We start from the raw sequence: 14,424 nt of genomic DNA on the forward strand, positions 1-14,424 counted from the left end.
GTCAAGTTCAAGGTAACTTTATTCAAACCTGTAGGTATTGGGTCAAGGTCAATGATCTTATAGAGGTAAGAAGAATTGATGTCCATCTCCTGTAGAAATAGTTCGAAATAGTAGTAAAAGCGCACATTTTTGTTCACTCGTTGCCCACTTAGAATAGAATACCTTTATTATTCATCAGAGGGGAAATTCACATTTGCAGCAACACGATAAGAGCAGAGTAAAAAAAAATAAAATACTAACATAGGATAATAGTGCAAAATGTAGGACATATACATAAATTAGAAAAACAACGTGACAATGTGACCTATAAGAATCAGTACGAAAAAAAAATCTTGATTTAATTTTTTTTGATAGAAAATTGTATAGAATAATAAAGACACAAATGTCCTATACCCATAATATGGCCCAAATACAAAAAAAATTATTTAACAAAAAATATCACTTCAATCAAAAAGTCTTTAAATGCTAATATGTGGGTGTCAGACTTATTTGCATTTAAACACTTTATTAAATTAGATTTCCACGTTTTATTTTTTTTTTAATTAAAATTAACTTTTTTTTGATTTGAAGCAGCCTTTTTTTTTTTTTTTTTTTTAAATTGGATAATAAAGAGACAAATCTACCTCCATACATGACCAGCTTGTGATGAAGATCCGCTGTCCTCATCCTCATCCTCAGCGCAGCAGCAGCAGCAAGGTGCGCATGGGACGTGCTGACGTCATCAGCTATCTGACAGCACTTCCTGGAGCGCTGTTTGTTGTGGGAAGCAGACGCGGTGGTGCTGGTCGGAGGAGCTTCTTCAGGCCACGCAAACAAGCGCCGAGGCCGGTTCACAGTACGACACCACCCCGGCTTTCGGCATGCTGTCACCGCAGTCTTCCGGAGGCTTTAGATAGAGACAGGGGAGACGGAGAAAGAGAGAGAGAGAGAGGCGAGCTGCAGACCGACTCCGAGCGGCCGACAGCACCAAGCTGTCGCGATGGTGTGACCAAACCATGGACTGCAGGATAAAGTGAGTACAGTAGTCCCTCCGTCTGCTTCTCTGTGTGCTTTATCACGTACACATGGAGCCGCATGCGTAGGAATGTTGGCGTAATTTGCGATTCTCCAGCCGCGGATTTAAGAGGTAGGCCAGCTGGCAGCATGTAGGTCAGTCTGTTACTGTGTTTTACTGACTGACTGACTGACTGACCACCGATTAGCTGCTCTGCTAACCGAGCAGGGGCTTACACTGCTGCTACCACACACTGATACCATGTACAGTCTGTCATTATAGGTTTATTTACTTAAACTTGTCCTGTTGGGAGGAAAACATGCTGAAATGGACCATGTGACAAGTCAACGTCTCACTTCAACTATCATGTTGTTAACCCAGAAATACAATCTTAGAATGAAAATAGGCTTTTAATACAAAATATATATGTACTTATTTATTATTTATTTATTTTGAGCAATTTAATTCAAACAGGGAAGCTTTTGTAGTATGTGTACATACATGTTCCCATTCGTAGCCTAAATGGCGTAATGTACATGATATGTATTTACTAAAATACTGTAGGTCAGGGGGTGTTAAACTAATTTTGGTTCAGGGTCCAAATATGGAGCACTTTGATCTCAAGTGGGCCACAGATTTTATGCTGGAAAATGAGTAATTTCAACATTATTTCGCCCTAGTTTTCACTTCTATGTATACATAAAATACGTAAGAAGACACTATCTAAGCAATAAGTGACAGATATGAGTTCCAGCAGGATCAACATAGATTGTTTGTACATTGATTACATCTAAATCATTCCTCACAAAATGTGTTTAAAATTGCTCTGAATGTGTTGAATGGACTACAGTGCTTCAAGTCGGCATTACTATTAGATATGGCAGCTAGGGGTGTCCCGATTCAATATTGATATCGGCCAGAAAACGAGTATCGGATTTTATCAGACTGCATTTAAAATCTCACATATAATATATTATATTATATTTATTCAATTGTAGAATACTCTAGATATTATGTTGAAGGTTAAAATGTATGTAAATAAATGGGTCTGTTTTTCTTATACCTACTGTTGCTGACTATTGTTCTCCGTTTGAGTAACATCACTGGATCAAACTTTTTCATACATTTCACACGACAAAATAAGTAATAAAAGTATGTATGATTTGTGCTGATATCGCATCAGATCGATATCGGCCAATACGCAAGGCTGCAATATTGGTATCGTATCGGAAGTGAAAAAGTTGTATCGCGAGTCGGGACATCCCTAATGGCAGAAAACTTGGTGATGATTTTATTAGTTTAAAGTTTACTTCTTTATGTCGGATTGGGTATAGGGGTGTGTAAAAAAAAAATCAATTTTAACGATATATCGCGATTTTTTGGGTGCCGATTTTAAATCATTTTTATTATTTAAAAAATCATTTTTTCTTTTTTTCTTTTTTAATATTTGGCAGTGTGTAATGCCTGCAATATTTATGTATGCACAGACATTTTATTTTCATATAGTGTTCAGATCACTGCTTAAACTGACACAAGGATAAATTATTTTCTCTTATTTTTGTGCATTGTCAGTAACTCAGGGTGATTTATCCTTAATGTTCTCACTTACAGTTGTTGCAAAGCTGTCATTATGTTGTCATGGTTACTTTGAGACTTCTACACAGTAGTTTCAGTGAAAAGAAACTTGTTGTACTTTATTTTATGATGGCAGTGTGTAACACTGCATTTTCTTTTTTTCAGTGAAAATGTGCAAAAACACTAATAATAAATAATAAATGTTTTGAAGCAAATAGTTTTGACTCACTTTGTCCTCTGAGTGATCAATATCTTGTGATGAACATATACAGCAACTTGATTTTTCATCTCTACGTTTAATTTTGATATTAACTGGGTAGAATATCGCCATATCGTATCGTGACCGACGTATCGCGATTTGTATCGTATTGCAACAGCCTTGCCAATACTCACCCCTAATTGGGTATGTGGAGTAAGCAGATGTATAAGAGCTCCCTTAAAGGTTAGGTAGACCATTACATCTGGATGTGTGGCACAAAGTGATGATTAACGGCTCTGTGATTGTGAGAACATGTAAACTATGAACCTATGATCTTCTATCTTCTGCACAGCTTTGCCCATAATTATCAATAACACCATTAAGATTGTATTAATGCACATAATTCAACTGACATTCAGTTATGTTGAGGTGCTTTCTTTGTTTTTGCTGAAAGATATTTTTGGATCATCACGTAATAATCGCCAGGTGTGTATTCAGATAGCAGTTTTGTCTCAGAGCTAGAAGGTTGTGGGTTTGTGTGGGTTTCATGTTCTCCCTGTGTGTTAGTGGGCTTTCTCTCCCTACTTTGGCTTCCATTTAACATTCGAAAATATTTATTGGCAAACTTGTGAAAGGGATATAATATACTGTATATTATCAAATATAAAATATATTTTAGAAACCAATATATTGAGTGAATTACTTCAGACATAGCACAGCATTTCGGCTCTTAATGAATAATTATTTACAATGTAGTGTTTCTAATTTAACTGAATCAAAGTTATTGTGCTTGCAAGTAAATTAATGAACGTTGCTGGTTTCAAATTTCCACCAAATAATCTTTTTTTTTAAATTCATTTCAGGGAAAATCCAGAGAGGACTTTCGATGTCATTGTACAAGTTGCATGCCCGAATTCCGAAAATGAAGGTAGGTGCTTTAATTGTTGTCATCCATCTGTTTAGAAGTTGTGAACAAGTTCTCAACTATTCCATGGCATTTATTAAAACTGGTGCATATTTGATTTTGTTGACGTGAATCATCTGTTTTTATTAAAGTGACATTAAAGTATTGCCTCTGGTTAGTATCAAACTTATACCGTCAGCAAAGGTTACAACTTCAGTGTTTTCTGGTTAAATGAATCTGATTAGATTAAATCACAATAATGAAGAGCTAGGATTTTTCCAGAAAGGGAAAAATAATGAATAAACATTCTTGGACCGGCTTTAAATTATCATTAAAAATGAGAATGTATTTTTCTACAAACATCCGCTGCATTGAAGATGTCTGCTTTCCTGTTCTTTTTCAAACTGACAATAATGGTTTACTGTCAGGAGATTATGTAATGGCTGTAGTAACTGATCATTACTGCTGCACAAAATTACAAGTTCCACACCCGGCGTCAGAGAGGTGTGATGTATGGCTGAGTTCAGTCACGTACAACACAAACACACAGGATGAGCTTGGTTTCATTCCACTTGCATGTCATTTAGAGTTTACTCTGTCAAGATCCACATAGTGTCAGAGATGGTGGCTGTCATTAGTTTTAAAAGTATCTGCTGCCCAGTCTGCATTCATTTGACCAGTGGACTGGACCTTTCACCACTAAAGGCATTTTTCTCCCACGCGTGACCCAGCAAAGACTGTTTTTGGAAAGATCATGCTTGGGTCAGCAAGCTGCATCAACTGCACTGCTGTTTTGCAGTGGTCCCACATTCCAGCAGCGGTGACCTCTGCTAGCCTGGGAAATGACTGTGGGCACCAAGGAACAGCACAGCACTCTACCTTTACATCAGCAGTGAAAATAAAACAACCAATATTTCACGTGAATGTCCAGTATCACTCAAAAGTCAAATATCATGTAAAAACATTCCCCCTATATTACACCAGCTGTCCTGTTCTGCCTGCTTCGTGTTGACTCGTAAAGAGGTGTTATTGGATGGTTTGCTATAGTAGACTTAGAGTTGTCCTTGCATGTAGAGCTCATATCTGATTTGAAACCAAGCTCGTAAAGCATCGGCCTTTACTATAATAACCCACTTCCTCCATTTCTGATCTGGGGTCAGACTCATATCCGGACTCCCGTTTCGCCAGGGGAGAAGCTGCAGAGCAGTTTTTGCACACCTCAGGTCAAATGTAAAGCATGCCATTACTTCACTCATTTCAACAAAGTGTTTTCTCCACGCTGAGTTCTAATCCAATGGGAATGGATGTAGCCAAAGTGTTTTTAATGAGGTGAAAAGCAGCATTTTGGTTGCTCTCAATGGGACAGGTTTCACCCTATCAATATAATTATTATTTTACATTTACAGTGTTTGACTGCTTTTACAAAAGCAAATCTAATCAATGGAAAGTGTTTACATCTACAATAAGTGGAAGACCTTTTTCTACTATATAAACTATAGGTGTCCCGATCGGATATTGGTGCTTTTTCAGCAAAAAACAAGTATCGGCTAAAATCTGAGATGCAAGCACTCTAATACATATATATTTATTGGATTTACTGAGGCTGTTTTTCAGGTTCTTCTAATTTATGATTGATTTTATTCTATTCAGTTGTAGAATATGCTTATGTGTAAGTTAAACTACTGGTTATTTTGCACTTCAACGTAATCTATTGGTTAATAATAAATAGGTCTGTTTTTCTCATACCTACTAATGCTGACTATTGTTCTCTGTTTGAGAAACATCACTCGATCAAGCCTTTTTTAACGTTCCACTCTACAAAAGAAGGAATGAAAGTGTGTATGATTCATGCTGATATCTTATTGGTCCGATATCGGCCAATAAGTGCTATTCTCCACTGTCTTACTTTTTTAGTGCCAACAGGTTATAACTTTCCCAACATTTGTTCCTTTGATTGAATATCTGAATTGCATGTCTGTTTTCTTTTGTAATTTTACATTTAAAAAAAAAAACGTGTATTTTTAACAGTGAGATGTCTCAACATTGCAGATTTCCAATGTCTGTGTATTGTGTGAAGTGAAGGCGATCGTCTATGTACTCTTCAAAGTAAAACTCACGCATTCCAGATACTAACACACCAGTTCATCTGTGTCACAGAAAATGTGGCTTTACCATCTGATAAATGTCTGGGGTTGATGTGAGATGAAGCTTTGCTGCTGAGGAAGTTAAAATGTTGAGTAGGCGGAGCCTCCGTGTGTGGTGGGCTGATTTCCAGCGAAGCAGTTTCAGATCACCGTTTGACGAAGGACCTACTTCCCTCTGAACTGGATCACTTTGGCTTTCTTTTTTTGACTCTTAAAGTGAAATGTCCTATTAATGGAAGTGGACGAGTGTGGGGCCACTGATAGACATTAACATGGCTGAATGGATATTGTGTAAAAGATCCATTATTACTCAATACAATTTTTTGACAACCCTATGCTTCTATAACTCTTCACTTTTGGGCAGAGCTGAATGAGTTAACGCTCTGAGTCATAGCAGACAAGCTGTGGCCATGATGTGAAACCTCCACTGATACTCACCACAAACAAAAGGTCTTTCTCCTGCAGCTGAACTTAAAGTTATTAGTCAGAAGCAACTTAATTCCATTTCATTTAAAAAAAAATTCTACCCATTGCTTTTAAGGTGCAAAGCCACAGAAGTGCAACGATGGGTGATGATTAAATCTTCACAACATTTGGAGAAGTGATGACATTTTCATGCTGGGCTGTGCTTTTTACCTCTCCCCTGTTCAGTAGGGAGTAGACGTTTCATTCACTGTTGATTATTTGTTGACTTGGATGATGGTATTTGTGTCTTAAAGGCTGACAGGAAGAATGTGACAAACGTTCTTCTCCTGTAGCATATCATCTGCTGTGTTTACTTTTTGCTGATGCTGCATCCTGGTGTGGCCGCTCTCATCACATGCTGGTCCGGCAAGTCTCAAAGCAGATCTGTTGACAGAAGCATAATTTGATGCATGATAGAACTGCGGATAGTTTCCACAGTTAACATCGGATTTGATCTCGATGTCTTTTTTAAAAAAAGGCGTCAAGATAAAGTAGCTAAGTCTTTCATAGGTGAGCGATCTGTGAACTTCCTGTAGGCTACTTAGTCATTTTCACACCTTCTGTAGTCAGTGGTACAAAACAAAAAACATCTAGGGTGACTATAGTTTCATTTCCTAAAGAAAAGGACGCTTGAGTTGACCTCGGCATACTCAAAGTACTCGACGTTTTCATAAATCTACATTGTAACGGCAAAATGGTAATACAATATATTAAATAAATAAGTTGTTGTTCATAAGGTTTCAATGTATTGCATGTTGTGTATTTATTTCTTTATAACAAACACTTAAAAACAATCTCAAATCAGTGGTGACTCACCTTTATTATGCATTATAATAAATAAACTGTACTTCAAAAATCTCATATAGACATTCTTAAAAACTCTCAATCAATGAAACTTTGAGAAACATCACCTCCTAGAAATTAAAACTATGATAAAAACTCAAACTTACATTATCTTCCTATAGGTTAAATTCCTAGGCTATAGCCTTCAGGCCTTCTCTTTCTCTCTCTGACTTTGCTCATGTTACTTTTTTCCTCGAGTGTGACGATTTCGTCAAAACAAAGTGGTATCTTTAATGATTCTGTCACGTGTGCATAAAATTATTTTGGCTGTAAAGAGTAATGCCTTAGCTTTCAGAAACTGATGGAATTTCTCAGATGGAGCAAATATTAGTTGGGTTACTATTTTTTAAATTAACATGTTCCCTGAGATGTGTTCATGGTCTCTGGGAAACCTGGACAAATTCATTAATCTGTAAAATATCTCCAGATACCTTGCTCAAGACGTGAACAGAGGCCATGTCTTGGTAAATCCGGACACTGAAACACCTGGCTTCCATGCAAGTGCCAATGGCCTCAAAGAAAGAGAAGTAAAGGATTAAAAAAGCTGGGGTACTAGTTTTTTTTTAATTTAATTAAAAAAAAAAAAAAAAAAAAAAGAATTTCTAAAAATTGTACATCTGCATGCTCTCTGTGCCTTATAATACATTATTTTAGTTAATAAAACCACGGAAGACAAAATGTTGGGGGTCACCCCCTCCAGCTCCAATCACAGGATTTAGAGAAAGGAGGGGTGAGCAGAGCATTAGTCTTGGACTAATTTTGGACACGCAAGTGGCTGTTTTCCATCTAGACAGGTAATCTAATGTCCCATTTTCCTATATTTTGTGTGCATCCTTTTACCGGTAGTGCACGTTCAGCTCTCGTGCGCGATGACGTGCACTTTCATGAGAGGAGGAGACTGGGAGAGATTATCAGAGTGGGGGACGGGATAATCAGGTAGTGCAACTTTAATAAACTTATTTCAAACAATGAAATAGTGAGATCAAAATATGACCTGTACATTGAGGGAGGGATCACTACAGCTCCTTCAGTCATATATACAAGGAATATAATTATGTGATATCTGTCTTTTTCATTTGATTATGGAAATTTTGAGGTCCTACATGTGCTATTTTTTGGTAATGTGTTTAAATTACTTGTACTTGTTGAAAACAAACCAACCCAACAATTTAAAACATTGTGATTTTGCTTGTAATTGAGTTTTGGATTTTGATTTTTTTAGTATAATTAAGCTTTAGTGGAATTATTCAACTAAAAGCAGTACGTGTCGCTATAGATTTGGATAGAGTTTTTCCATTTGCAATTTTACTTTCTCATTTCACTCCAGAAAAAAATGACTTAGTTTTATTTGGAAGTCAATGTGTGTGCAGATGGACGGAGAGTTCCAGTCCCAAAGTGTGGCTGGAATTTAGGAAGAATTTATTTTAGTTTTTTTATCCCATGTTGAAGCAAGTAGATTCAAATATTCATTTATTACACTCCCTGGATCATTAGTAGCTAAAGTATCGTGAGGAAAATGGGTATTGCAAGATGGTTGTTTTTGTTTGTTTTTTTAATATTTACACAGTACCTTGGACAAATAGAGTATGTCAGTTCATTCAATTTACGGCTATCAATGTTCAATTTATTAAAGTATTAGTTATATAGTTGTGTGCTTTGCATACTCCAAAAGATATAATGATGGAGTAAATAATTAATTACTGTTAATATAGTCCCAGAGTTCACTGTATGCCCTGTACAGAAACCACCGTCTCAAGGTATTTGTTGCCAACAGACAGTTGTAGATGTGGATAGGAATCCGTGCCTTGAATATTCACGGCTGTTTTCACATCATAAAATGGAGCTCAGCAATATTATTTGGTGTTATTAAAAAGCGGAAACCAAATGCAAATGCAGTGTATTGACATGTAAATGAGAGTTTAATGGGCCTAATAATAAATATTCCACTGATGATCTGTGGAGTTCAGCCAACATTGTCATTCATCTACTCTGTCTGACGTGTGCTCTATTGCGTTTTGTTAGCATGACCTTTCCTGATGATATAAAATCAGATTTAACCCACTAACATGCAGATCAAGTTGCTATCTTTCTGAGGTGAAGGAAAATAATGAGGATTTGTAAGTGTGGAGGTAAATGCAGGATAATTAACACTGTCAGGGCTCTGAGGGGTTTCCTGTTGGAAAAGCTCCCAAATGTTTCTCCCACCAGGAGGTTTGATTTGTCTTTCTTGGCAAACATCAGAGATGAAGTTACCTACATGAGGATTTTGATTTTATTATTTTATTAGTTGTGTGTAAGGAGGAAAAGAATGAACATTACATTTTCACACAATAAAAATTGAGGAAGCCTGAAAAGCATCAGTATTCCACTCTAAAAATGTAGCTTGAGGGGGGAAAACAAAAGCTAAAAAATAAAGCTTGCAGCTACAAAATGGCACATTTCATATCTGGACTTGGCCCTAAACTTCTAATCATGGATGTGTGGCTAGATGACAGACACTAGCCCTTTATTCCCCATGCTGGTCCACAGAGACCTGGCCTCCCTGTTCAGTCGGAGCTCAGCTTCGCTTAGCTCCTTTGGCTCAGTGCTCCGCGAATGCTCAGGCTGCGAACGTGTGTTGCCTGAGAGCGTGACTGGCATGCTAGCTACCAATGGCCCTGGCTATATAAAGCCATATTGATGTGCCTCCAAGATGCTGCCAAAGCAAGCAGATGAAGCTAATGCTGCCAAGGCAGTAGGTGGGGACAGATGCTACCTGTCCTCGCCCGCTTCCCCCAGCCAGACTGTTCCCAATAACAAAGCAATAAATGTAACGAATCAGCATATCAGTTTCACAACAACATTCATGCTGCAATCAGGGGAATGGTTTCTTATTGAAAAAAACAACAACCAACAAACAAACAGTCAGACAATGCTGTTGGTTTTTAAACATTTATGTTGACTGCAATGAATAAACATGTAAACACATACAGTATATGTGCACGTACTCACTTTTCAAGTGTCTGACAATTTAGCCTAAAAAGGATTGAATGGCAAACCGAATCAGAAACAGAAGAAGTACTTTATTTATACCAGTGGGAAATTACTTATATAAGCTTGACATGAAAAATTATAATATAATATTTTTTTTTGGATCTAAGCCATTTTTTTGTGAGACAGTCTTACCATGAGACTAATGGTCCCAAATGAATCATTCCTACATGGACAAACAGCGGTCTCATGGGTCAGCATGGTGCACTATGCAACTCAGACAGAAACTGATGGCGGAACTATTTGAAGACTGCATGAAGAAATGTAGATGAACCATATCCCTTTCTATTGTTGCTTATAAGAAATAACTTTCCTCCCTCTTTAAAGGTCCAGTATTATGCTATTTTTCACCCATCTCCATTTGTTCTAAGAACCCCAACAACACAGTATTTGAGGTTTATTTTCCCAAACTTGACTGTTTTGTGGAGTTTTAGCCCTCTGAAAAGTCATTTTAATGATGCTTCTAAAAACAGCCTGTTTTTGAGCCTTCGTGCATATGCATGGGTGGGCGTGTCTGTCGACGCTGACTTCATGTCTCGCTCTCTCAAGGGTGATCAGTGATCACCAAAGCGATTGTCTTTTGCTATCCACACACTCTTGTTACTGTTTTCAGCCAAAAAACTGCCCATTACAGTAAACACATGGCTGTTTAAGCGGCTATTGTGATTGTGAGTCTGTCTCGGCGCTGCTTCATGGTGTGTGTTTATCACATCAGCAGCAGTGGAGTCATCAGCTGCTTCAAACACTCACCAGAGTGTTAAGCTCTCACTTTCTTCTCCTCCTCATTTCTATTAACTCCAGTAATAGTGCATTTAAGGTGATAATCATTTGTTTTGTCCAATCTCTTCGTCACATTGGGTCACAAACACGTCAAATCATGTCAAAGGAGATACGAGGTGATATAACAGATACTAAAAATGGAACTGCTCCGGGTGCTACACCTTTGCTGGCCACTGCTCCTCAGTGAGGGGTTAAATGCAGAAAACACATGTATGTAGCTTTGCATATACAATATGACAATAAAGTATAATCTATATTAAACTGCGGTGTTTCTTTTACCTGTGAGGTAGTTTGAGAGGGAGGAGCTCATATTCTTATAGGGTAGGAGGAGCCAGGATTGTCAGGAGGAGGAGTTTCTGCGCTGTGATGTCACAGCGCAAGAAAAATCCAACTCGCCCATTTGAAGCTGACTTTTTACAAAATGTGGAATAACATGGGAGGGAGGAAACAGAACTTTTTCAACTTTGACCCTCTGAATGAGGCTAAAAGCATGTATATCACTGTAGCAAAACCATTATAAAGTGATTTTTTTTTTCATAATACTGCCCGTTTAATGGAAGCACATTGTGTTGTCTTGTGTATGAAATATACTATAGAAATAAAATGGCCTTGCCTTAACATCCCACCAATGTAAGGAATGAAGAATGTGAGCAATAACAAAAGTCTTTTATGATTTCCTAGTCATAGTTATATTTCCCTCTCCTTCCCCCCTGTAGCCTCCCTGAACAAGCAACACTGTGCTATAAGATTTTTACACTTCTGGCTTTACCTTTTTTTTTCTTCCTCCACCTTTTTCATTCATTGAGCAAAACTCCAGTTTAGTAGAACTTTTAGAAAAGGTTGCACGTTGACATTCAGCAAAATGTCAGAATTGCTCCTTGACCTGAGCATTGCAGACGCTGCAGCTTGATTGGGTACCGCCTGTGTGCTGATCTCACGTTGGGCTCACTCTCCGACTGGAGGCCATTGAAGCACTAGTGGATGCTGTGGCAACACGAAGGGTGTTGATTGGGTATTAGAGAGGCCACACTCTTCCACTCAGTCTGGAGTGCACCCCGGGATCTTGCACTTTGTTTATATTCAACCTCTCTGACTTTCTGTTCCATCTCAGCTGTGTAGCTTTGTTAAATTGGTATTTTTTTAACTGCACACTATTAGGGATTGTCCCAGTCTTTGTCATATTTAATTTGTTACAGTTGAGGAAGTCTGTCTTCCTGGCTACTGAATGGTAATGATCACCGTGTAAGTGAACTTCTTTTTACTCAACGTGTTCACACAGTGTCCATACTCTAATAGACCAGTTTTCTCATCTTCATTTATTAATTTTTTTCTCTATTCTTCATGCAGCTATACAGTTTTGAGGTCATAAGCTGTGATGAGCAGTGGTTGGGAGTGGCACATAATTTTTTGTAGGTTGATATCACAAGAGATAGCAGTTGTATAGAAAATATTCTTTCTGTATATGACCTCAACCCCAGGAAGTGACCCTAATATGACAAATAGTGCTCATGAGGGGCGCTTAACATACGACTAATTTGGATATAAATTTGTGGGTATGTGAGAGATGAAGCCAGCCCATTAGTATTACCTTGCTGTGTTTTTCATTCTCCTTCAGTGTTTGTCAGGACTCATTTGTAGCCGCACACTCTCAGTCACTCATGCATTCAGTTGCTGTGTGGTGCCCTGCTGCTTTCTGGGTCTCCCTCCAGCTCCCTTTTGAAAACGGCACTACATGCGTCTTACCCTCACTGCTTATGTTTGCAGTAAGATTAAACGGTAAAAATTGGGAATTTGTCAAATTCAACGTATCATAGCATCATTGTTATAATTGAAAATAGGGAAAAAGTCTCCCCCACCCCCATCAACCAAAATCTCAACATTTATACCATAAGCCTTGCACATTGCATATGAAAACTCTTCAACAACAAAGAGTCTTTTAAAAAATAAGAACTGTTCATGCTGTTTTAAGCTACAGAGCTCCACCAGATTTCAATAGTCTAACAGCTTCAGGAAAAAAGCTGTTCCTCATCCTGGTGTGATGCGCTCTGTATAGACATCTATCAGTCAGAACTAGCATTTTGCCATTGCTAAACTCGTTCAACCCTCATGCCTGTTCATTTCTTCTACTTTATGTGAGCATGATGTGCTGAACTGAAAACAAATTCCTTCAACTCTGTTGTGTTGCCATTAATACAGTAAATGATTCTGATTCTATCACGTTAACAAACGTTGACCACACATTATAATTTATTATCATATCCAAGCCAGCATCTGCTTCAAGAAGCTAAAGGGGTTATATATAGAATTTCGATCTGATTTGCGTCACCTAGAGGTGCAATTTCCACTTAACAGGAAGTCCACATATGGCCTATAACGTTATGGCTAATGCTGCGTTCAACACAACTCTGAAACCTCCATTTCCAAGTTCAAAATTCCTATCTCAGTCTTCAAAGCATTCCAGACACAGCACTTTGAAATATATCCGAAACATGGCTGACCGAGATGGTATTTACAACACTGTTATGTGATTTGTGGCCCAATGCACTTTTTCAGAGTTCCTAGTAGCCTTGAACGTACCATTAACTCAAGGTGGTGCGCCGTTTCCACACATTTGCATGCCCCACCCACTCCACGCCCCCACAGCCTTATGGCATTCTATACAGTGCCCATTGAATGGACTATAGATACTTTACCTGTTTCTTGCAATTTTAAATGTTACTGACAATCTGCTATTTTAGAATAGTGGACATCTTTCCTTAGAAACCTTCAATGTTGTTGAACTGGGAGAGTGCTACTGCTGGACCTTCTTACTCTAGGTTGATTTATTGAGAACTAATCTATGTGGTGATGTAATTTCCTTGGTGTACTTTGCTTTTTCCTGCTTTAAAGCCATATGTTTTGGGTTTTTAGAGAAAAACCCCAACATTAAATTGCTACTATGTATTTTTTTTGTTGCCTTTTTTTGTTTTAAAATAGGCTCTAAACTTCTGTTTTTTATAAATGTAATCCTATTAAAGTAGCCTTTTAAAGTGTTTCTCAATAGTTTCTCAGTGTGAGCCTTGCCTGATTTTGCTGTTGTTGTTTTTTCTTCTTTTAGAAGAATCTATCCACCCTTTTAAATAATGCATGTGTTTTTAAGACTTGTTTTTGGAATCATAATGGCAGGGATCGACAGGCCGTACAAGATGATGCACAGGAAGAAAACAACTGCGACTTTCCGGGTGGTGCAATGTGACCTGGCCATGCTTCGACACATGCACGATATGCATACAACATTAATTTGAACTACCTGTAATATTTGCCAAAGCATGTAAAACTGAGGTAAAAGGAGATGGTTTGAGGTTGGTAAAAATAAACCGGAGGAATTTGCTGATGGCAGTAATCTATAAACTGATGGGTGAGATACTGTGAGGGCTGTCGGCTGAGCTCTCCTGCTTACTGACGCAGCAATGAAACTCTGGGGGCAAACTGTCTTTGTGTGTGATGGCAG

General features: G+C 38.0%; 1 protein-coding gene across 2 annotated transcripts in view; it reads left to right on the forward strand.

Annotated features, from left to right (window-relative positions):
- Positions 1-744: 744 nt before the first annotated feature.
- The window catches only part of dennd1b (DENN/MADD domain containing 1B), a 134,948-nt gene continuing 121,268 nt past the window's right edge, over positions 745-14,424 (forward strand). For both annotated transcript variants that reach the window (XM_028445597.1, XM_028445598.1), the window contains exons 1-2: positions 745-1,012; positions 3,632-3,696. In XM_028445597.1, the coding sequence (XP_028301398.1) occupies positions 996-1,012; positions 3,632-3,696 (82 nt within the window). In that variant the 5' untranslated portion in view covers positions 745-995. The remainder of the gene's footprint in view (positions 1,013-3,631; positions 3,697-14,424) is intronic.

Source organism: Gouania willdenowi, chromosome 4 (assembly GCF_900634775.1).
Source record: "Gouania willdenowi chromosome 4, fGouWil2.1, whole genome shotgun sequence".
In the NCBI taxonomy this organism is placed as follows: Eukaryota; Metazoa; Chordata; class Actinopteri; order Blenniiformes; family Gobiesocidae; genus Gouania; species Gouania willdenowi.